This window comes from Panthera leo, chromosome B3 (assembly GCF_018350215.1).
Source record: "Panthera leo isolate Ple1 chromosome B3, P.leo_Ple1_pat1.1, whole genome shotgun sequence".
Lineage (NCBI taxonomy): Eukaryota > Metazoa > Chordata > Mammalia > Carnivora > Felidae > Panthera > Panthera leo.
The window spans coordinates 53,039,650-53,064,199 of NC_056684.1; the positions used below are offsets into that span (position 1 = coordinate 53,039,650).

The 24,550-nt window shown below is 35.5% G+C and overlaps 1 protein-coding gene across 5 annotated transcripts in view; it reads right to left on the reverse strand.

The window, feature by feature from the left end:
* The window catches only part of AP4E1 (adaptor related protein complex 4 subunit epsilon 1), a 62,443-nt gene extending 38,120 nt beyond the window's left edge, over positions 1-24,323 (reverse strand). For 3 of the 5 annotated variants that reach the window (XM_042942038.1, XM_042942041.1, XM_042942037.1), the window contains exons 1-8: positions 24,127-24,323; positions 21,528-21,599; positions 18,612-18,735; positions 14,335-14,408; positions 12,964-13,085; positions 9,159-9,318; positions 6,334-6,500; positions 2,992-3,065 (exon numbers count right to left, since the gene is read on the reverse strand). In XM_042942038.1, coding sequence (XP_042797972.1) covers positions 2,992-3,065; positions 6,334-6,500; positions 9,159-9,318; positions 12,964-13,085; positions 14,335-14,408; positions 18,612-18,735; positions 21,528-21,599; positions 24,127-24,276 — 943 coding nt within the window. In that variant the 5' untranslated portion in view covers positions 24,277-24,323. Of the gene's footprint in view, positions 1-2,991; positions 3,066-6,333; positions 6,501-9,158; positions 9,319-12,963; positions 13,086-14,334; positions 14,409-18,611; positions 18,736-21,527; positions 21,600-23,777; positions 24,092-24,126 lie in introns of those variants that run through there. The other 2 variants (XM_042942039.1, XM_042942040.1) reach the window with 2 other exon arrangements.
* Positions 24,324-24,550: the final 227 nt, after the last annotated feature.

The window sequence follows — 24,550 nt, forward strand, 5'->3', positions numbered from 1 at the left end:
TATATAATGTCTATTAAGTGGGAAAAACAGGGAAATGCACTTCTATCTACTTTTGATGGTTCTGTGCCTTGTACTTCCTTTTCTATAATTCTCCCAATTTACTAAAAAATGTTACTCTCATCTTATCAGTACCTTGCCCAGAAGTCTTCCATATCTCTGGATTTATATGGTATAAAGCCCAAACTCATTTGACTACCACAAGAGAACCTCTGCACCAAGGCCTTTCCACTGCTCCCAATATGAACTGTCCATGTAGACTGGTAAGTTGATATTCTCTGAAACTGTTTTAAATATCCCCACTTCTGTACCTTTTCTCATGTTCCCTTCACCTAGACCCCCCTGATCTCTCTTCTGGCTATCTGTATCCTTACTATCTGTCAGGGCCCCATTATATCAATGAACTCTTATGTGTGTCCTCAGGCCCACAGTGATCTCTACCACTGGACTCCTGTAATATTTATTCTCTGTATCACCCCTTAGCATTCTGCCTTATACTGATATTATTCTTTCATAAATAAGCTAGTTCTACCATTATATCGTAAATTTCTTTAAGGCAAAGATTACATTTTACACTCCTTCACATCCTCTATATCACTTTGCACAATGCCTGGCACATAACAGTACTCAATAAACATCTCTGATGGGATTTATGTCTTGACTTAACACTTAGGTAAGTTAAAATAATGGAATTTTCAAAAAAATATGATTTAGCAAGTATAAAAGCTAAAACCCAATCAGGTAACTGATAAAAGTTATCAGTTATATATAGATAACTGATAAAAGTAAAGTAGTTTTTCTCTTCCTTTAATTCAATTAAAACGTGTTACTCATTGATTAACCTAGTGCCAGACAGTGGGATAGACACAGTCTCTTCCCTTATGAAGTTCATGATTTAAAATTCACATTCTTAAGCAATAAAATATTCGTGTCAGCATTACTAGAGAACATTCTATCATTGATAAAATCACTCAAAGTTATAAACTGTATCAATACAAATATGGAGGGGAAGCCTAACAATGGAAAGATTAATAAAAGAAATAAATAAAACAACAGAAACTATAAGGTTTCCATGGCAAGGTAAAACATTGCACTGACAGCCTACAAAGAAATGAATTATTGGTGTTGGTCCCAGAAATGTTAATAAGGGAAAGGTGCCCTAGGGGAGAACATTAAAAAGTATTTCCTCAGGTATACAGTACTCTCCAAATCAAAAGGAACAGATAACAGTGGTTATCTCCAAGAAGGGGAACTGGGTGGTGGGTGGTAAGGGTCAAAGGGACACTTACTGTTCACTGTATACCTTTTTGTACCTTTTGAATTTTGAACCATGTGCATATATTACCTATTCAAAAAAATAAAAAAATTAAAGCTGAAATGTCAATTACCAAAAAAAAAAAAAAAATTGTGCAAGAAAAAGAAAATCAGATCCTTAACTGATTCTAAACAGACTTCCTTGAGAGTCTTTCAAACTCTTATCCTACACACTTATATCTCAAGCAAAACTTTTTAGCTTCGCTGCCTGCAAAGATTCTGACACTTGTCTGGATCTTCTGACAGCTCCTAAAACAAACCACCCATGTCAATAAGGATGATCCTTATCACTGGCCTGACTCTTCTCATTACACAGCAAGATCCTACATAATATCAACCGTTCATTACACTATACCCTCATAAGGGCAGGGACTGTGTCTATCTTATTCTCCCTTTAATCTCCTGTACTTATCACGGAGAAATACATAAATCAATCAACTCTTCCCTCAATCTGTACCTAGTTTACAAATCAAGTTTTTGTTTTGTAACCCTTCAATAAATACTGGTTGAACAAATGAATAAACCACTTTCAATGTTTTAATTACCATTTTTCCATGCAAAACATAAATCTATCTTCCAAAATTTACCATCTCAATTCACTGTCATGTGCATTATCAATCCTGTATTAGTCTCATACATGCAATTCTTTCTCCTTATTCCTAACTCCATCTTTGTCAAACACTTTTCTTACAGTTAAACTAGTATAATTTCTGCCCTCTAGTCCATCCCACATTTCTACAATCATTGTTCTTAAAGATTCACCATTTACCACTGTCTGAAAAAACAGGATGGTCTTCAAACCCTACTTCACAGTATTTTACCAGAAAAAGAAATGACTTCTCATTTGAGTTAATCTCTCAATGCTTCTTCTATTTTTCTCTATAGCATGCAAAATTCAAACTGTTTTACTTTGCTTCTGAACATTTCCAAATACCTCAGTTTCTTTACTGAGCTTTTTCAAACTAATCAATAAAGAACCAATAGTTCCTCCCTCTATTAAGATTGAAAGTTTTTTGGTTACTTTTCTCAGTCCTCTACCCTCTCCCCCAAATTACTCATCTCCTATCACTAAATTACTTTTTAAAATTTATGTAACATATGACTACTGTCTCCTCACAGAACAGTATACTGTTATTCCATATATATATCCTATATGTTTTTGTCTATATCTTATCCTTCCTTCAGTTCTCTTCTTAAATGTCAATAAAACCTTCCTTGTTCTCCCTCTCATCTAAGACTAGCTGCTATATTTTCCCATACAAAGGAATAACTCTCCTTTGTAACATTTACTCCACCTGTCCCTTTCCATGTATGATCTATCTATCTGTGAGATCAATGATAATATAATCAATTATAACTATTTTATTCACAGCTGTATTACTTAAACAGGTTATCTTCACAGTCAATTAGATGCTTAATGAATATTTTCAATATAATTTCTCTTAAAGAATATTTTAAAAAGAGAGATAATTTTAATAATGAATTTAGATCAACATTTAAAATACTGCCATTATTTCTATTAGTTATCTAATGCCTGCACTGAAAAAGAATAACCCAGAGAACCACCTTAAAATTTAACATATAAGATTCTATTGGAATTTATAGATTCTAACACACATTTTGCTATGATGCTGAAAAACACTGTAATTTTTTAGAATAGCATTTATATATGTTACCTACCATATGTGACATTGTGATTTAACTCGGCTCTTCGTAAGGATTCATCAAGAACATCATACATTAATTCACTTGTCCTGTTTAAAAGATATTTTATTTGCAGTAGAATTATAGTATTATAACTCAATAAAACAGTTTTTCAAACTTCTCTCTCTTTAAAACTGAGGATCTACAGAAAAGAAGTGAAAAAAATTTATTTTATGAAGTTATGGAAATTTCACTTCTTCAAGGTTCCATTTGCTCTTTTTCATGAGTTTAATTTCCTGTTTTATCAAAGATGACTGACTAGTCATGTCATGGAGAGATATACATAAGTCAACCAGCTCTTTACCTGTACCTAGTGTACAAATCAGGGTTTTTTTGAACATACTACCTTTCATAATTTTATTTGCAATAAAATATTTCTGCCTGTTTCAAGTTATGATAGTAATATCTCCCACATCCAGATTATTCCAGACAGTATTTTAACCAAATAGTTTTTTTAAAGTATTCAAATACTAGTCTTTCTTTGAGCAGCACTAGGTTTTCTGGGGAAAAAGTTTAACTTTCATTTATGTTAACTATAAAGAAATTGTATTTTGTGAAACAGGTTTATACCACTCCTATGTCTTTATGGTCACTGATTACAGTTCTGGTAACTGGGTTGAGGTAGATACTGTAAGAAAACGCAGTGAAGAAAGAAAGAAAGAAAGAAAGAAAGAAAGAAAGAAAGAAAGAAAGGAAGAAAGAAAGAAAAAGAAAATATAGTGCTTTGTAGAGCACTCTATCTCAAAACCTAGAAAAGTTCTCTGCAAGAGGCTAGTGTGAAACTATGACTTCTCAACCGGCATTTGTCTCTGTTTTACAAATTCAAAAAGCACCAATAGAAAAAAAACTACCATCAACACAGAATACACACAGTAGTCTTGCAGAGAAACTACACTGTAAAATAAACAAAAAGATCAAAATAACCTGGGGCCATACAAATGACATATGATGTATGTTACATCTTTTTCAGAAAATGTTTTTCTAAATATGCAGCTATAAAAATTTAATTTGAAGTGGATGGACTTTTATTCTGTCTTGACTGAAGTGTAACTATTCTGTGAAATCCAGAACCATATTCTAAAATCCCTCATTTTAATGTGTAAGCACTTTTTCCAGACAATACCACATAGCAGACATTACAATTCACCCCTCAAATTTGGTAATACGACAGCTAGATTACAGTCTAGTTTCTCAATTTTAAAAGCTGATGTCTGGCATAAGAGTCATAATAACCACATAAAAATATAGAAACATGTGCAGACATGATCAAGCCAAACAGGAATAACCTAAGAAGAAGACTGCTATAAAACACAAGAAAATATCTAAACAAGCGATATAAAAGAACATAAATATAAGAAGACTTCTCCACTAAATTAACTCTTTCAATTAAATACATTAGAATCCTACTATAAAATACCATTTTTACTTTGCCACACTGGACTAACCATGTCTTAAGAACTACAAGATTTGTGTTAACATAAAATCTCAGAGTTGGGACAACAAAGGAAAAAATATTCTAATGTTCCATAACATCATAAAAGAGTTTAACTCTTTGTTCATTTTCTTGAGCCTAATTCTATTCAACTGAGCTCTCTGGAGGTAAGCTCTCTCTTTGTACGTTCTTTGTAACTTTGTATGTATTCCCCAAATTCATTTATAAAGGAAAGAAGGAAGATAATGAGTTAATGAATTTAGTAAATTCACTAAAAGCCTCCATAGTTACTTCATGACAATATATTGTCAACAGACCTTTTTAGACTAGTGAAGTCTGAATGCACTACTATGAAATTCGTGATTTTAAAACAGAATTCCAGTGGACTCCCAACTAGAGCTATGCCATAGGATAGGCTGGATTACATAAAATAAAATTACAGCAAACATTTCTAACATGTGTATCTACTCCCATCACCTCCAGTTTTTTGACCTAGGAATTTAGAGTCAGAAACACAGAAAAAATGACATAGCAATATCAAGAGTGATACAGTCCAGCTAGCTCTCACCAGGAGCTCATAGGCAGATGGACACTGGCATGACACTGACAAGGCATTACTAGGAGCAACAGCCTAGAATACAATCCCTTTGTAAAGCTAGGCTAAAGAATTAGAAGGTACTGTACTGCATAAAGGAAAACCAGATCTTATAAAGTCAGAACACTGACTAGCAAATATTTTCTTAAGACAGAAACACATCAAGGACTCCAGCCATGGTACTTGCTCTCAAGGGAACTAAAAGACTTGTCCTTGAATGGTTCAGGAAAAAAAAATTTTAATATGTGTGCACACATGCACATATATAAAGAGAAAGAATGATAAGACATATGAAAATAATTGATGACTCTAGGTAAAAGGTATAAGGAAGCTTCTTGATCTGTTGTTGGAACTTTCTGGTAAGTCTGAAAAACTATGACAAAATAAGGGCACCTGGGTGACTCAGTCAGTTAAGCGTCTGACTTCAGCTCAGGTCATGATCTCATCGTTCATGAGTTCAAGCCCTGTGTCAGGTTCTGTGCTGACAGCTCAGAGCCTGGAGCCTTCTTTGGGTTCTGTGTCTCCCTCTCTCTCTCTGCCTCTCCCCCACTCGTACTCTCTCTCTCTTTCAAAAAATAAACATTAAAAAAAAAAAAAGAAAAACTATGAGAAAATAAAAAGTTACAAACAATATGCATAATTGAAAAGACACCATAAAAATTTTAATATAAAGTATTGGCTAAAAGAGTAATTCAGACAAATGAATTAAATGAAACACTTACATCCAACCAGAGGAAAAGTCAGCAAACTACTGTCTCCAGGACTATCCTGGCTGGATGTTTCTATTTGTATGGCTACAGGCTAAGAATGGTTCTTACATTTTTAAATGGGGAAAAAAATAAAAAGAATAATATCTCATGATACATAAAGATTATACGAAATTCAAGTTTTAATGTCCATAAAAAGTTTTTCTGGAATACAGTAGTGCTCATTCATTACGTATTATCTATGATTGCTTTTAAGTTATACAACAGCGGGCTTCAACAGACAACATACAGCCCACAAAGCATCAAATATTTATTATCTGGCCCTTTACAATAAAGAAAGTTTCCAAATCCCTGAACTAGAATGTTTAAGAAGGCTTCAGGAAAGATATGGAGCTTCAGAGGTACCTTTCCCTATGAGCAGGATTAGATAAGCAGAGAGCCAGGATTATCCCAGAAACCTATTATATACTTCTTACAGTGATTTATTTATCATTATTAAGCCAATTAAACATTGGGAGAATCTGACTTATGAAACTTCTAGGTGACAGGCTATCAGGGTATCAAGTTTGCTTAGAATAGTTTACCTTTGATCGTCTTTTCCTAGAAGTCCTAGTATTCTCAAGAGCTGGATTTGTAACCATGGTGCTGGTACACTATGGTAATTGAAATCTACTGGGAGCTTTCCTCCAACTACTTGCTTCAAAATTGTTACAAAACTCCCCGTCAAGTCTTTATATCCAGATGAATTCTCCTATACCCAAAAAACAAAACAAAAAACTTTCTATTAATAATAATCTCTTATCAAATATAAAATAGACCTGGTTTAAATGCCATACAAAATCTAACTTAGGGCATGTTAACTTAGAAGCTGCATGTTCACATTTAATAAAACAGTACTCTAGGGGCACCTGGGTAGCTCAATGGTTAAGCATCCAACTTCAGCTCAGGTCATGATCTCGTGGTTCACGAGTTCAAGTCCCACGTCTGGCTATGTGCTGACAGCTCAGAGCCTGGGACCTGCTTTGGATTCTGTGTCTCCCACTCTCTCTGCCCCGCCCCAGCTCGCGCTCAGTCTCTCTCTCTCAAAATAAATAAAAACATTAAAAAAATTTTTTTAATAAAAATAAAACCATACTCTAATGTGTTTAATGTCTTCCATGATGAAACTACTCTGACTACCTGATCCAAAGCTGAATCATCCCCCAAAAGGCTTCCACCATTCACTACTTGTCTCCACACAGAGTCTTAATCACATTTCATAAGTTCTTATAATTATATCTTATATTGAACTTTTGTTAGCCAATACCAGCAATTAAATCAAAAAGTGAAAAAAAGGGCGCCTGGGTGGCTCAGTCAGTTAAGCATCCAACTCTTGATTTCAGCTCAGGTCATGATCTCAGGGTCGTGGGATCAAGCCCCATGTCAGCCTGGGGATGGACTGCTGGGGATTCTCTCTCTCTCCCTCTGCCCCTCTTCCCTGCTCACTCACTCTCTCTCTCTCTAAAAGAAAAAATATATATCTTTTTTTAAAAATAGATAAAAGTCTTAATAAATTAATAAATAAAATAGTTTTTAAAAAGTCTTCATAATATAGAGAAATAGGGTAAGAAGGCAAAAACAGAAATCAGTTTTTTTCCCTTAAGCTATATTCTTTCCTATTCTATTCTCCTTATTTCTCACATCCTTTCCCTCACTTCCCATCTCTCTCTCTCTCTCTCTCTCTCTCTCTCTCTCATACACACAATAAATACATCAATGTGATCATTTATACTGTCTCCACTGTATTTCATCTCCTTAGCACACTTGAACATTGACCCCATTTTTGGCTAATATAACACTATCTTTAAGTCACACATTGAATTAGCAGATGTCCATTAGGTGGTTAATCAAGAACTACTAGTGAAGTACTGCCACATTAAGAGATTAATTTAAGTTTGAGATTAACTCAGTTTGCCCTTAGTGCTTATGAACAGTTTCAAACTGCAATTTAAGACCAAAAATAGGGGTGCCTGGGTGGCGCCGTTGGTTAAGTGTGGGACTCCTGATTTTGGTTCAGGTCATGATCTCATGGTTTGTGAGATCGAGTCCTGTGTCATGCTGCACTGTCAGTGCAGAGGGATTCTTTCTCTCCCTCTCTCTCTCTCTGCCCCTCTCCCACATGCACTTTCTCTGTCTCTCTCAAATAAATAAACAAACATTAAATATAACAATAATAAATAAATGTGTTCTGGGTGGAAGAGCACAGGGCACAGTCAAGTCTACTCAAACCTCCCAAAATCAGTGCATCTGCCTTTTAAAAATTAATTAACCCTATTGTATTTAAACATACCTGTGTTCCGAATGAGTGTGTTTTGATTATCTATCTGACTAATCTCTTGGACTGGGGAATTTAAATACATATTCCTCAGAATAAACATTAGATTCCTCATCGTAATTTTTATTTCACTATCAACGACACATTTTTGGAAGGGAAATAATAGCTCTTTCAAAGTTTAGTAAACATTAGAGGAAAAACAAGATTTAATATCAAGTATCTATTTATACCAAATCTATTTTGGAGCATAATGAATAAAAATGAACACAACTTTCAGTTCTGTAACTGTAAATTTAATTCAGTGACATATTCCATTTTGTTTTACAGTACTCATCATGGAATATCTCACATGGAATACAAAGGGTTTCAGGCAATGCACTGGGGCTGAATTAGTATAAACTCATATCACCATTTAGAAAATGTTACCATACCATTCAACCTTCCTTCTTCATCTGACACAGTATCAATTTAAGGAGTCAGCACCATAATCTATAGTTTACACACCCTCCACCAGCTCTCCTCATTTCAATAAGCTCTTATGCATTTTATGAAGTCGTATAAAAGTCACCGCTTAAAAAACCACAAATCTGGGGGCGCCTGGGTGGCTCAGTCGGTTGAGCGTCCGACTTCGGCTCAAGTCATGATCTCACGGTTCATGAGTTCAGGCCCCACATCGGGCTCTATGCTGACCGCTCAGAGCCTGGAGCCTGCCTCCAATTCTGTGTCTTCCTCTCTCTCTGCCCCTCCCTCACGCGTGCTCTGTCTCACTCTGCCTCTCAAAAATAAAGAAAACTAATTAAAAAAAATTTTTTTTAAAAACCACAAATCTGCAAATTTCAATCACCTTCCATAGCTACCATTTTTCCATGCATCTTTAGTAACACAAAAAACTTAGGCATTTAAAAAAAAGACTAATTCTGTAATGTGCCTACAACTCATGCTATCAACAACTTATAAAAATTACTATTAAAAAGTCAATAATAAAAACTTGACATGTTCATTAAGAATTTTACTGAAAAATGTGAGTTCTTTTTATTCCATAATTACATTTTTCTAATGGCAATTACTCAGTACTTCCTGAAATTTCCAACTTACCTTAATCATCCTAAAGTATATGTGCAAAGAAGCAGCCATGACGCCAACATCTCTGTCACAAAGTGCTTTCCGAAACTTAATATGGATATGCTGTACTTGATTAGGAGCAATGAGATGGAATTTATATAATGCCAGAACAGCTTTTCTTCGTATAATCTCCCTAAAGAGAAAAAATAAAATCTAAACAAACTGTCTGAATCCACAGGCATTTAGTTTGAAAATATTGTACACAAGATGATTTCACAATATCAGCTATTACCTTAAAACAAAAAGAAAGAAAGAATTACACACTTATTGTTAATTTCTATATTCCAATCCATCAAACTATAAAAAGTAGTTATCTCTCGGAGGTAAGACCTCAAAAGATTTTAACTGCTCATATTATATATTTCTTTAGGTACAGAATTTTTGGTAACAAGCACATATTAGTTTTGAAACCAGAACAAACAAGAAAGATAAATAAATTCCTTAATTCCCTAATTCCATTTTTGAAAGCCATCTCTCTAGAAATTGGGAAAAGAATCAACAGTTCAAATCTGTAAGAAGTAACTCTGGCTAGTAATATTATACAGTATATTTATCAATGTTGATATCAATAAATTAATATGTATTATATTTTATTATAACATTATTTTATTTTATTATTTTATTAATATTTATTATTTTATTTAAAAATTAATAAAATCTCATTAACATTATACCTTTAAAGATTTCTTCTTTTGTACCATGGGCAAGCATACTTGAAATACTTTAGGGAGCCAGGGCAATAGGAAGACTCACATTAAAAATGTCACTCCTCCCCTTTTCCAGCTCACGTTTCAGAAATGTCATTACAACAAAGAGGAAAGTATATGCTAGTCTTACACTTAATTTTTTTTTTAATTTTTTTCATGTTTATTTATTTTTGAGAGAGAGAGAGAGACAGAGCATGAGCAGGGGAGGGGCAGAGAGAGAGAGAGGTAGACACAGAATCCGAAGCAGGCTCCAGGCTCCGAGCTGTCAGCACAGAGCCCTATGCGGGGCTTGAACCCACAAACTGTGAGATCATGACCTGAGCCGAAGTCGGGCTCTCAACCGACTGAGCCACCCAGGTGTCCCTTACACTTAATTTTTAACAGATAATGTCTAGCACACAAGAAGCAAAATAACAAGTCACTATCTTATGTTCATAATGTAATTTCCAAGTTAGTACATTTCCTTGTTAATTCTCACTCACGCCTATTTCTAAATATATTTGCAGGCAGGCTATGCTGGCAGTGTTCATAACAGCAGCAAATGTCACAAAACTAAAGTATTTACTATTAGGGTTCCTTAATATATATTTCTGTTACCTAAAATCACAGAATCTCCAAACTGAGATTACTCAATGCAATCTTCTGTGTTCCAATCAAAAATACTTCCTATGGGACGCCTGGGTGGCTTAGTCGGTTAAGCATCCGACTCTTGGTTTTGGCTCAGGTCATGATATGGTTTTGTGAATTTGAGCCCCACATCAGGCTCCATGCTGACAATACAGAGACTGCTTGGGACTCTGTCTCCCTCTCTCTCTGCCCCTCCCTGACTTGTGTTCTCTCTGGCTTTCTCAAAATAAATAAATAAACTTAAAAAAAAAAAAAAAAAGAGTATCTTTTATAAGATTCCTAAAAAATGTCCTCCAGCTTCTGCTAAATTCCATTAACAAGCAACTCACTACTTTCCTAGGCAAACTATGCCATGATGGAAAATTATTTTGATATGGAAAGAAAAAGTAGGTTAACAACAGATTTGCCAGTAGTATTAATACTATGGTGACTGTAAACTATATCTCAATATATTGCTATTGAGTGTTAACCAATATCAGTTCTGAGAGAGTAGGTAAATGAGGTGAGATAAAAGAATACAAATACTTAACAGGCTCAGGAATCCCTAGGCCTGGCCCTATGTGGTGGTACTAACAAAAGACATCAAGAGACCTAGATTGGGGCTCTAGGTCTGGCACAGTGAAACTCAAAAGTCAAGTGCAAGCCACATCTTCTTTGTGACATCCACTAGCATACCTATAGCTCTGACCCATATTTTTCTGCATGGAGTTAGTTATGGCCATAACTACAGAAGCAGAATTTCAAAAAGTCTAACTGGTAGAAGACAGGAGATACCAATATTTGAAATTAGAGCACATGGGAAGCAATAAGGAAAAAATTCAGTTCTCAGAAGGATTTCAAACAAAGGATCAGTAAGTACCATTATCACAAAACAGTGTGGGTATGGAAAAATTACACAAAAATAATGCCCTGCTATCATCAGATCAACCTGTAATTATCTAAGAAAAACTAGTATTTTATTTCCAGTAATTAATCGTTTACATCCATCATTTGTTCTGAAGACAGATTTGACATAAACAAAGCATTAAAACAAGTATGAAAAACTTATGAAGTTATTCCATAATTCTTAGTAAAAGCTATCATTTTAGCCAGAAGTTTCATGGTCCAAAATTTCTTAAAGAATACAAACCATAAGACAACATTTTTTAATCTTAGAACACTAAAAATACTAGCTTAAAAAAACATATAAAATAAAGAAATGTTGTTATGAGCAACAAAATATTTTTATTAAGAATGTATGTATATTGGGGTACCTGGGTAGCTCAGTTGGTTGAGCATCCAACTTTGGCACAGGTCATGATCTCACGGTTCATGGGTTTGAGCCCCATGTCCGGCTTTGTGCTGACAGTGCAGAGACTGCTTTGGATTCTGTCTCCCTCTCTCTCAGCTCCACCCCACCCTCTCAAAAATAAACACTAAAAAAATTTTAATTAAAAAAAAAAAGAATATAACTAAAATATTGTAATACAAAAAAAACAGAAAGAAATAGAAGAAAGAAGAAAACAAAAGAAAACAAAAGAAAAGAAAAGAAAAGAAAGAAAAAAGAAAAGAAAAAAGAAAATGATTGCAAACTGTTCCTAGTTCTAAAGGTTATAAAGTTAAGGGGCTTGTCAAAAACAAACAAAAAAAAAACCCAAAATAACACAATAAAACAAAATAATTAGTGAAAAGGTAAGTCAAGCTCAAACTGAGGGATGCTGGAAGGAAGGTGGGTAGGGAGATGGGCTAAAGGGTGCTGGGCATTAAATGGGTAACAGGTACTAAGGAGGGCACTTGTGATGAGCACCAGGTGTTATACGTAAGTGATTAATCACTGAGTTCTACTTCTGAAACCAATACTACACTATATGTTAACTAACTTGAATTAAAATAAAATCTTTGAAGGAAAAAAAAATTCAAGCTGATAAGGAAAGAGTTAAGGAATCTTACAAGGTAAGATTAGCAAAATACTACAAGTTAAGGTTTATTTGGATATATTTTGCTATAAAACAGAATCTGAATGTTACAGTTTTGCCATCAAAGCATCCCCCGTACACTGAAGCCCTGCATTCACAGCACTTGAACCACTCACTGCCAAGTTTTTTCCATTATTCCACTTTATCCTCAAAACAACTTTGTGAAAACTAACATGTTTCAACCAATCCCACATAGTCAAAGGAAAAACAGGACCACTACTGGTTAGTGGTAGAACTGGGAGGAAAGCCACAGATTCCTGACACCAAACCTCACTGCCTCTTGGCTTAACTTTAGAAAGCTGCCTAACATTGTCTCAAAACCACATAAAATAAGGGACAATGCTATCAGAGATTTCTGCATTGTATCAGGCAGTCTAAGTCTATCCTCTACCCTGGCAGCATTAAGTTAAAGTTACAATAAGTTTTTTAGTATAAATTTTTATTTTGAAATATATAGTATAGACACATACCCAAAAAGAATTTACTTACTTAGAATGTTGAAGTTTATCTTCAATTAATGGGAGAACAGCTGGAATCATTTCTCGAGGGAATATCTGGCTGACGACAGTAAGTGCCATGCATACTTCTACCAGGTTAGTGCTCTGCAAGTCCTGACATAATCAGTGAGCAAACAAATATTCAGTGCACATTTTGAAACTAGGTTGAGTTCAATACTGCAATGGCCCTACATACTTTATGGTTTTCTACTAACTCTATAATCAATTTGTACATTCAGGTTTACCTCATATTGTGTAGGAATATCCTACTGTTTCATTTCCCTTAATAGAGTCAATTAAGATACATATAGCCAAAAAGCAACTGATCCAAAAGGAAACTGTATTTCTGTTCTGACACTGACCCATAGTAGTCTCCTTTACTACAGCGTTTAAAACTTTTCTAAACTAATAACAAAACCAATCTTTGAATTTTTTTCTTGTTAATTGAGTAGATGTTTAAAAGGAAGTAATTCTAGATTGTATACAATGCGTGTGTTTATATACTTCGACATGCACAAAGTTTATAAATCATTCGAACAGCTTTATTTTGGAAACATAAATTTATTTTGGAAAATCCTGAAAAATTGAAGCTACTAGTAACCTTAAAAGAGTATGTAACTTAAAATTCAGAAAGTACCCTATACACATTCACATACACAGAGTCATACATCCAGAAAAACATGGAAGAGCTCAACAGTTTGATTACGCTTCATTACTAATTTTGATCCAAAGTTTAACAGGAAAAAACACTGTGTGGATTACACTGTATTTTTATTATCTATAAATTTCAGTTACCCAATTATACTCTATTCTCCTTAAAAATGACTTTTAGAATTTGAAAGACTTCAATTATTCAGTTTATATCTATATCCTTTTAGAAGAGATCCTGAAGAAAAAGACAGTCAGAAAAGTGGATCTGACTAAAGGTCTGCAGAGCTGCATGATTGCTGTCTTGCTTTTTTTTTAACTAGGCGCCACGCCTAGTGTGGAGCCCAACACAGGGCTTCAACTCACAATCCTGAGATCAAGACCTGAGTTGAGATCAAGAGTCAGATGCTTAATCCACTGAGCCACCCAGGTGCCCCTGGAGATCTGCTTTTAAATGAAACAATAATAAGAGCGAGCGGCAGGAGCAACTACTTCCTACTTTAACATAGTGTTCCATTTAACCCTTACAACTTGGCTAAGTTCTATTATTAACTTCATTTTACAAACTCAGAAACGGATCTAAAAGATCTTCCTAAGCCCATTCTGTAAGCCTGGCTTCTTCCAAAAATATCTAACTCAATATGATAGAGGTGAAATGTCAGAAGCCCGCAGGACTAACTTAAGACTTCATACTAACCAACATATAGTACAGTACCTTTACAACTGTATTCACAAGGAGAAGCAACAGCTCATGACTTTCATGTAGAAATAAAGAAACAGCCAAATAACCTATAAAATTTGAGGGGAAAAGTCTCATTATTACCTGCCTAAAATGACTTTTCCCAGGAAAAGTTAAACAAAGCAATAATATATTCCAAAATTTAAGTGTCAAAGATAACAACTACAGGTAACTATAAAAACAGATTGGAAAATATGAAGTTCAAAAACTTCAGGAAGATTTCAGATGTTCTTTATCTTGAAATCTTTCAGAATTCTGTATTTCACAGGATTGTCACCAAAATGGAAAAGAGGCTATATGCACCAACTTAAAGTCTTATAAATGACATTAGAAATATATGCCTTCTATCTTCTGTGCATATCTCTACACAATCAATTAAAACATTACATTTTCTATCTTACAGCCAAAGATAACTATATAAAAATAGTTACTATAGTTACTAGTGAGTTACTGGCTATTTCTTATTATTGAATGAGCTACCTAATACCAACCTGTATGGTGTAAATCACATATTAAGCCATACACAATATCTATTTTCTCATTTGGAGATACACTATTGAAGGAATAACAGTTGTTGAGGAAAGAAACACTATCTACCACAATACGTGTACTTGATTTAAATAAGCATTTTTATTTCAATAATATTAAAACATAAAAAAGTACATCTTAGGGTTGAAGAAATACATTAATACTATGGCAAATGCCATGTATATGGAATCTAGCTACTCCATGTCATTTTCTTGTCACTCTTCAGATTGAGAACATTTGTTAGACAGTTACTGTGGATCAGTATATTACAAGCCTTACCTCATTCAATCCTCACAACTGTATGAAGTAGGTATAATTATCCCAAAAAGAATAATAAGGACGAAAAAGGGTAAATGACCACAGTCTATAGCTATTACATGGTGAAGCCAGCACTCAAACCCAGCCAGGAGTTAGTTCATGTTTTAATCCCTATGCTGTCCTATCTCTCCATGGTCTATCCTGAGGCCCTATTCCCTGACACCTATCCTCACTGTGTTTCATTCTTCTCAATTCTTTCGGCTCTTTCATTAGGGATTCTAATGCTAACTGTCCCCATCATGTCTGTGTCTACTGGGAATCATGGGAAACTGTTAAGAAATTACCTATTCTCACAACCAAGAAGAAAGGGTATGACCCACAGCAACATCTTCACTAAAGGTCAGAGGAGCAGGGCAAGAGAGAAAAAACAACTAAGCAGGGGCAAGAAAGGAGAAAACCCTAGAAAGCATTTAAAGAAAAAACTTCTTATCTGATTGCTGAAAACTCGTGATCAGCTAAGGTATCACCCACACCCAAGTCACCAATATCAAGGTATAAGAAGATGAATAATTTCAAAGACCATATCAAGGAAACCTTAACTCTGTTACAAAGAATATCCTAACTATTGTGACAGTCAGGAAACAGGGAAAAAAATATTCAGTGAACTCAAAAAATGAAAAGGTTCCAGAAAGCAAAGAATAATGACTAGATTATGGAGCATGCTTGATATGAAAGAGTGACATATAGGGTAAGAATACAGGCTTTGATTCATAGAAACTTGGGGTTTACATTCTGGCTCCACTATCTACTAGCTATATGACCTTGGACAAGTGACTTAACCTTTCTGAGCTTCAGTTTTCACCTATCTCATAAGATAAAGCACCCAACATAATGCCTAACTTAATGGGTGCTGAAATTTATATATTCAACAACATATAAAAATAATAAGGTGGGGGCACCTGAGTGGTTCTCTCAGTTAAGCATCCGACATTTGATTCTGGCTCAGGTCATGTTCTCATGGTTTGTGAGTCCAAGCTCAGAGTCAGGCTCTGCACTGACAGCGTGGAGCCTGCTTAGGATTCTCTCCCTCTCTCTCTGCCCCTCCCTTTCTCTTTCCCTCAAAAATAAGTAAACATTTCACAACTACGTGGATGGAACTAGAGGGTATTATGCTAAGTGAAATTAGTCAGAGAAAGACAAATATCATATGACTTCACTCATATGAGGACTTTAAGATACAAAACAGATGAACAGAAGGGAAGGGAAGCAAAAATAATATAAAAACAGGGAGGGGGACAAAACATAAGAGACTCTTATGGAGAACAAACAGAGGGTTACTGGTGGGGTTGTGGGAGGGGGGATGAGCTAAATGGGTAAGGGGCATTAAAGAATCTACTCCTGAAACCATTGTTGCACTATATGCTAACTAACTTGGATGTAAATTAAAAAATAAAATAAAATTTAAAAGTAAATAAAATAAACAAACAAACAAACAAACCTTAAAAAAATAATAATAGGGGCACCTGGGTGGCTCAATCAGCTAAAGCATCTGACTTCGGCTCAGGTCATGATCTCGTGGTCTGTGGGTTTGAGTCCTGCATCAGGCTCTGTGCTGACAGCTCAGAGTCTGGAGTCTGCTTTGGATTCTATGTCTCCCTCGCTCTCTGCCCCTCCCCCACTCACGTTCTGTCAATCTCTCTCTCTCTCTCTCTCTCTCTCTCTCTCTCTCAAAAAGAAACATTAAAAAAATTAAAAAATAGTAAGTAAATAAAAAGAAGAAGGCATCTCCATCAGAGAAAGCACCAAAGCTAACCTTAGAAGTCTCAGGAGAGTTGAAAAGGCAATAATAACACAATGAAGACATACAGAAGGTTTAAACGATATCTTAAAAAAAACTTATACTCACTAGCACACATGAAAAATGTCTGATACCTGCAGGAATAAGTTCCTCTACTTGGCAATAAAATATTTCCCTAAGATCATGAATCTCAATAAAAATGACTCTGAGGTCTCTATTAAAATAAGCCTCCGGAACTATGAATAACACAGGTACAAGGTTATTCACTGCAACATTATTTACAAGAGAAAAAAAAATAATAACCCACATGTCCACCAATAGGGACCTGATTGAAAAAAATGATGGCCTATCCATCCATCCAATGAAAACTATGCAACTGTGTAAGAGTATGAAGATGTCAAAACAAGGTGTATAATAATCTATACAGCATGTTATCATTTGTGTAAGAGAGAGTTGATGAGTGTGTTCCCATGCATTTGCTTGTTTTGCAAGAAGAAACAATGGAAAGATTAATTACAAACTAATGAAAATGGTTACTTATGGCAGTAAGGAGCAAACTGGGTAAGAGGGACTAGAAATTAAAAGTGAGACTTGTTTGATTATACCTTTTTATAAGGTCTTAACTTTTGAACTTTATATATTTTTAATAATAAAATTAAATTGAAAATGAAAAAAATGGTATGCCAGTCTAAGAAGCACAATATAGCAACAATCGTACAAAATTACAGCACCAACCACCTAATATTGACTATTGTTTTCAAAATTTCCCTGTCCTTGGGGATCTCAGAATTAGTTCAAGAGCTAAGACATTAATATATGAAAAGATACCACCCAAAGATGATGGTAAAAGCCACCAGAGTGATAAAAGAAGAGTTAAAACTTGATTTGGAATATGAGAAGGGAGAGACAACAGAGGACATTCCCTTGGAGGGAAGAATACAATAAATCTAGAAGAGTGAAGTGAGTTTCAGTAAGTAGAATAATGGGTACAGCTAGTCTCAGAATCTTTAGCAAACTATCTCCCTTTCCTATCCCATTATCTGACAGCACAGATATTTGTGAAGAATGCTGGTCCTTGACAACGTGACACCATCAACTCCTTTGAAGACAGAACATGTTATACTCCTGTATGACTCTAAAGTGCTTCCTTCTTGGATTTTGATACACAGCTGAACCTACATGAATAAAAGATTTAAAGGATATTTCCTAAGAGCCCTAAAGGTTGATTAAGGAGACAAACATTTTTAAAAGATACCTCTAATCCTCACAGCTAACATTTGTGAAACTGAGAACAGGATATTTTAAATTATTCAAGTCAATTTCAGTTTTTATTCTATAAAGAAACATTTCTGATCATTAAACTGATGATGTTAGACTTTAAAATCAGCTTTGTGGAGGTATAATTTACACTGAAGAAAATTCGCCCATTTTAAGTGTACAGTTTAATGAACTTTGACAAGTATAGATGCTCATCTATCACAAAAACAGGATAGAATCAGTAAAACTGATTTCACTTATAGGCTTTAAGTTTTTGAAGTGTTCCCTTTTAAAGTTTTGGAAATTACAAGGCAATGTTCTAAAAACACACTATATACCTGCCATTACTCATTTTACATAGTAGCTGGTACTTTAAGAACATTTAGTATTAAAATCTTAAACACATACATACCTACTCTTTTTTCTAAAAGGTTTCCTTGTTGTGCCAACTTGATCGCATGTATGTAGCCAAAGGAAGCATCATATCCAAGCATTTCACAATATATAAGTCTCACCATACACTCCTTCATCATTCTCTGAAAAGCAAATATCCAGTAACTGCATAAACAAATAGAATGTTTTGGGTTTTTTTCATTATGTTGCAACCATTTCACAGAGGAATCCTTTAATCCTAGCACTGAAGAAATAACATACACATATATAATAAATTAATAACCTGAAGTCAAACTTTATAAATAGAAGTTGCTCCAAAACTTAGCTTACCAACAGTACTGATTTTAGTAAAATTATTTCAACATTTTGTTAGTGGCAACATCAAAAAATAAATCAACTGTATCTATTTCTAATTCTAGGTGTACCTGTGAAAAATTTAGTTACAATGGGAGACACCTGGTCCTCAGACAAAATTTCACCCATAGTAATATGACTTGGCTTCTAGAACAGAGCACATCATTTTAATACACTTTGTCAAATGAAGACATCCATAAAATTCCCATAAGTTGGTAATAATTTGTAAAGAAAATAATTTTCATATTTGAAAACCAAATTGCACCTGAACTTTTTTCAGAATTATTTTGCTGTACATAATATGCAACAGTTTGTTTTATAGGCATTGTTTTCTTCTTCTTTTTTTAATGTTTGTTTACTTTTTGAGAGAGGGAGAGAGAGAGAGAGAGAGAGAGAGAGAGCAAGCAGGGTAAGCACAGAGAGGGAGACACAGAATCCGAAGCAGGCTCCAGATTCCCAGCTGTCAGCAGAGTCTGATGTGGGGCTCGAACCCATGGACCATGAGATCATGACCTGAGCTGAAGTCAGCCGCTCAATCGACTGAGTCACCCAGGCACCCGTAAAGGCATTCTTTCTAAACAATTCTCAATTAGGAACTGAAGGGTATGGTATCATTAATGGTATAGCATTTCTAATTATTTAATTTTTTAACTGGGTCTTTCAATATTTACAACACAAGCTAAAAAGCTGTTTTAGGAGATTCTATAAATGTGTTTTATAATATAATAATTTTTGCATTCTCAATATTTATAGCAAATTTTAATCATAAATAAAAAATAGAAATAAAATGTGTTTCAAAATAAGCTCACAGACTATTTTAATACCTAAAAATCTTATTAGGTAAATACCCATTTATCTTATTAGGGTTGGTATATTACAAGGTTATTAAATCACAAAATACTTAGAAAACAGTAACATATTTTAAGGTAAGGACATTAATATTCAATATTTCATTCATATTTTATATATGAATATCGTATTTATATATTTAAATATGAAGAGCTTTATTATTTTATTTTATTTTATTTTATTTTATTTTATTTTATTTTATTTTATTTTTAATGAAGAGTTTTAAAAGAAACCATGGGAAAATCCTTGGAGAATAAGATTTAATTCAGGTCACTTGTTTTTAAGTAATAAAAGTCAAATTTATTAGTGTATTAAGACTACTAAACACTGAAAAAATAAGCTTAAAAGATACTGTAAGTTCCTTTCAAAGGCTTCCACATCAATTAGGAGCGGAAGTGTTCATCTAATCCATAAGTATCATCCCTGGTTTTGTAACATTTTATTTCACAGTCTTTCAAAGGTCATCATGAGCTCTATTTAATTAAAATTGTATTGCATACCTTATTATTCTCTTAGTTTTGGAGAAGAAAATCCATTCCTCAATAAAGAATTTTTTTTTTTTTCACAATTTCTCTACACAGAGCATCTCAGAGACAGACTACAAAACATGCCCAGAGCTGGACGACCATAATTATTATAAAGTCTTCCTTCAAAAGTCTGGCTCCCTAACTTCTACCTATTTATCTTATTTTTGTGCATACCAGGTGTGCCAATTACAGAAAATGGAAATCAAACTAAGTAAAAGGAGAGAAACCGTTCCTGCTTAACGTTTACTAACAAGTATCATGAATAAAAATCACAATGACTTCTTACATATACACACATAAAGATCTATACACCCACATATATACATTTACACACATAAATACATCAGATTAATGTGCTTTGAGTTTCATTTGTCCACATATTACCATGATCATAAAAGGAAATACATACATTCTCTTAGATTTTAAAGTGTTATTCATGTACGTGATCATGTGTTCATGCAAAATATCACCACAATATTTTTATTAGAAGAGAAGGATACTCCCACAGTGACTTACACACAGAAAGCACTCACTAAATATTTGCTGAATAATGTTACCTGGAAAAAATCTCATTATATGAAACCGCATGAAAATTAAAAGAAAACAAAACAAAACAAAAAAAAACCTATTAGGTCTTAATCTATGTAGGGACAGAGACCTGAATATAGGGGCTACTCATTACTAGCTGCTGAATGAATGCTGTTTGAAAAATCAAAGCATATGGAACTGAAGTTTTAAAAAAGACTGGAATCTGATTTAGCTGTCATGCAATATACTGTTTCATAGCAAGAAAGCCATTTTTCTACTTTGTTCACCTATATTCCAAGATGTATAATAGTAAAATAAGAGATCTATAATATACCAACTAAGGACTGAAAATATTACTTTAAATGATATATGGTAACCTTTTCTCAGTGTACAACATTAACACATTAAGATCAGTACTGGGGTCCATGAGTATTGCCACATTTATGTAATTACCATCATGTTGGCATTGAACTGGCATCCGTCAAGCAAGTCTTACTCAGGTGCAGACAGTCAATAATAAAAAGTTCAAGCTAATGTCTGACTTGCTACCATCCCATAACCGATTGTGACTATGATAAATTACATTTTAGCAACTTACCAATGAGATGCCACGATAGGGTCCACAGTGGACCAGGTTTCAAATATAAAATGTGCTGGTACCGACTATGCAAACTTACCAGTGTTGTAGTAGGAGCAGAAACAGTTGCTTTCAGATTACTCAGTTCCTGCTGGATTAGTTTCTCTTCCTCCTGAAAAAGTGAAAGTATTTAAATGCATGAATAACTGGCTTTTTAAACTGTAACAATATTTTTTAAAGGAAAAATATAATTTATAATACTTGCAATAAAAAATAAACATTATGTTAAAGTACAATTACATGTGCTTAAAATTTGCCTACAGGCATTTCTCCAAACCTTGGAATCATTCCTAGAAAGAATAATCCACCATCTCTCTTTCCTTCACTTAATTACTGTCTCCTTAAGGACAGTTTAGCAAAAAAAGTTTGGTTTGGTTTGGTTTGAACTAAAGTTAGAGAGAAAGAATAAAAGAAAATGTTCATGTACTGGCCCAGGATAAGGTTCTCACGCCTTCCCTTTAAAAGTAAAAAGTCTTGGGGTGCCTGGGTGGCTCAGTCAGTGGAGCATGCGACTCTTGATCTTGGAGTTCTGAGTTCGAGCCCCACGCTGAGTGTAGAGATAACTTAAAAATTAAAAATCTTGGGGCACCTGGGTGACTCAGTCAGTTGAGTGTCCAACTCTTGATTGCAGCTCAGGTCATGGTCTCAGGGTCATGGGATCAAGCCCCATGTCAGGCTCCATGCTGAGCTTGGAGCCTGCTTAAGATTCTCTCTCTCTCCCTCCACCCCCTTCCCCTGCTCACTCACTCTCTGTCTAAAATAAGAAAAAAATATATGTTTAAAATAAATAAATAAATAAATAAATAAATAAATAATCTTAGTAAATAAAAGTCAGTCTTCATAGAATCGAGAAATAGGGCAAGAATGCAGAAACAGAAATCGGTTTTTTTCCCCTAAAATATCCTTCCCTATTCTTTTCTCCTTATTCCTCACATCCTTTCCCTCACTTCCCATCTCTCTCTCACACACACACAATAAATGCACCAATGTGATCATTTCTACTGTCTGCACTGTATTTCATCTCCTTAGCACACTTGAGTATCAGCCCCAGTACTAGTGAAGTACTGCCACATTAAGAGATTAACTCAAGCTTGAGATTAACTCAGTTTGCCCTTAGTGCTTATGAACAGTTTCAAACTGCAATTTAAGACCAAAAATAGGGGTGCTTGGGTGGCTCAGCTGGTTAAGCGTCCAACTCTTGATTTTGCCTCAGGTCATGATCTCAGTTAGTTCATGAAATCGAGCCCCACGTCAGGCTCCGTGCAAAGCACAGAGCCTGTTTGGGATTCTCTTTCTCCCTCTCTCTCTCTCTCCCCTCTCCCACTCATGTGCTCTCTCTCTTTCAAAATAAATAAAAACTTTAAAAAATAAAATATTTTTTAAAAGACCAAAAATATTTTTTTAGATTTCACTCAGAATCTCACAGAAATTAGTAAAACACAACATGTTAAAACAATAAGTCCATAAATAATGATTTCTGAATGTGAAGCAGAAATACAGCATCCAGTAGAGTATCATCTAGTTCGGTTTAAACAGAATGTTTTAAATCCTCAGAGCGCTTTGAAGAAAATCTTTCTGTCTTCGTCATTTCCTCTCCCCCAACACTTATACGTCATTGTGTATTGCTTATACTTGTCTTTTTTTTTAATTTTTTAAATTTATTTTGAGAGAGATAGAGCACGCACGTGCAAGCACACAAGCGTGCGCAAGAGTGAGGGAGGGGCAGAGAGAGAGGGAGAGAGAGAATCCCAAGCAGGCTCCAGGCTGTCTGATGCTTAACCAACTGAGCCACCCAGGCACCCCTTATTTCTATTTATCTTAAGCCCCAAATGAATGATCAATTCCTTGGGGAAAAGAAAATCTGTTTCACTCTTTTTCCTCAATGTCTAACATGTAACCTCTCCCACAAATATCTTTTGAACAAATTACGGCATAATACACAATCTTTTTTAAATATATAAATTCCTTGAAACTTGCAATCCGTATCTAACACAATCCGTTTGACTACCAAAAGTCTGTGGAAACTTAATACCTTCTATTATAACTGCTCATTTTCAAAGCCCAACTGAGGCCGAGACAATAAATTTGACACTGAGAGAGAATTATGCTTTTTCTCTGCCCACCCCGTAGGTCTAATCTAAGAACCTCAAGCTCCCCAAAAATATTCAACGACCGGTTCAGATGGCAGGGGCTGTTCCGGAGTGTGACGTCCAGCAGTTGAAATAACTGGAGGAAAGAACCTGTAAAGAAACTTTGTAGAAGGTAAATAATGTTGACACTTCCATCGTACTTGGTATTTTCACTCGCTTGATGTCTCATTTAATTCTCGAAACAACCTATGAAATACGTATCGGTACTTTTCCACTTCAACGTTCGGGAAACACATGGAGTCTCAAAGATTAAAGAGATCTGCTCCAGGTAATAATGACTCAGTGTGAGGATCCACTGTGGAAACTCGGCCTCCCCGCTGTCAGTCCCGGAAGGAAAACCACGCTTCTAGACAGACGCAGGGACGGACTGACACAGCAGTCCATAAGCCCGGCCGGAGGGCCAGCCCTGAGGGCTCCCGCCCGACTAGGGCCTCCCAGTGCCGGGGCCTCCCCCAGCTCCCCCGACCTCCCGGCCCGGCAAGTACGTACGTGCTTGGAGGTTAGCGCGGTGATGCCGCGGACGAGGTTGCCCAGCCGCGAGGAGAAGGACGCCTTGACTCCCGCTGGCCCGCCAACCGACTGGTTCTGCAAGAAGAGTCCCGGCAGCGCCGTCAGCGTCTTCTCCACTATGTCGCTCATCGCCGCCACCAGCCGCGATCTGGTTGCCGCCCGGCTTCATGCCCGGCCCCTGCCCAGCCTCCGGCCCGGCCTCCGTAGACACTTCCTGTTTGTTTGAAAAAGAAATCTTTATTCGCGTCCAGAATGGACAAGTACAGTGTCGTTCCCGACTGAGGCCGCCAGAGGGCGCGACAGTCCGCTGGGAGAAGCGGCTCTCCCAACTTGCGCGAGGAGGGTGACGTCCAGGGGAGGAATTGAAGGACCGGATGGTCCGGTTTCGATGGCAACCCCGGGG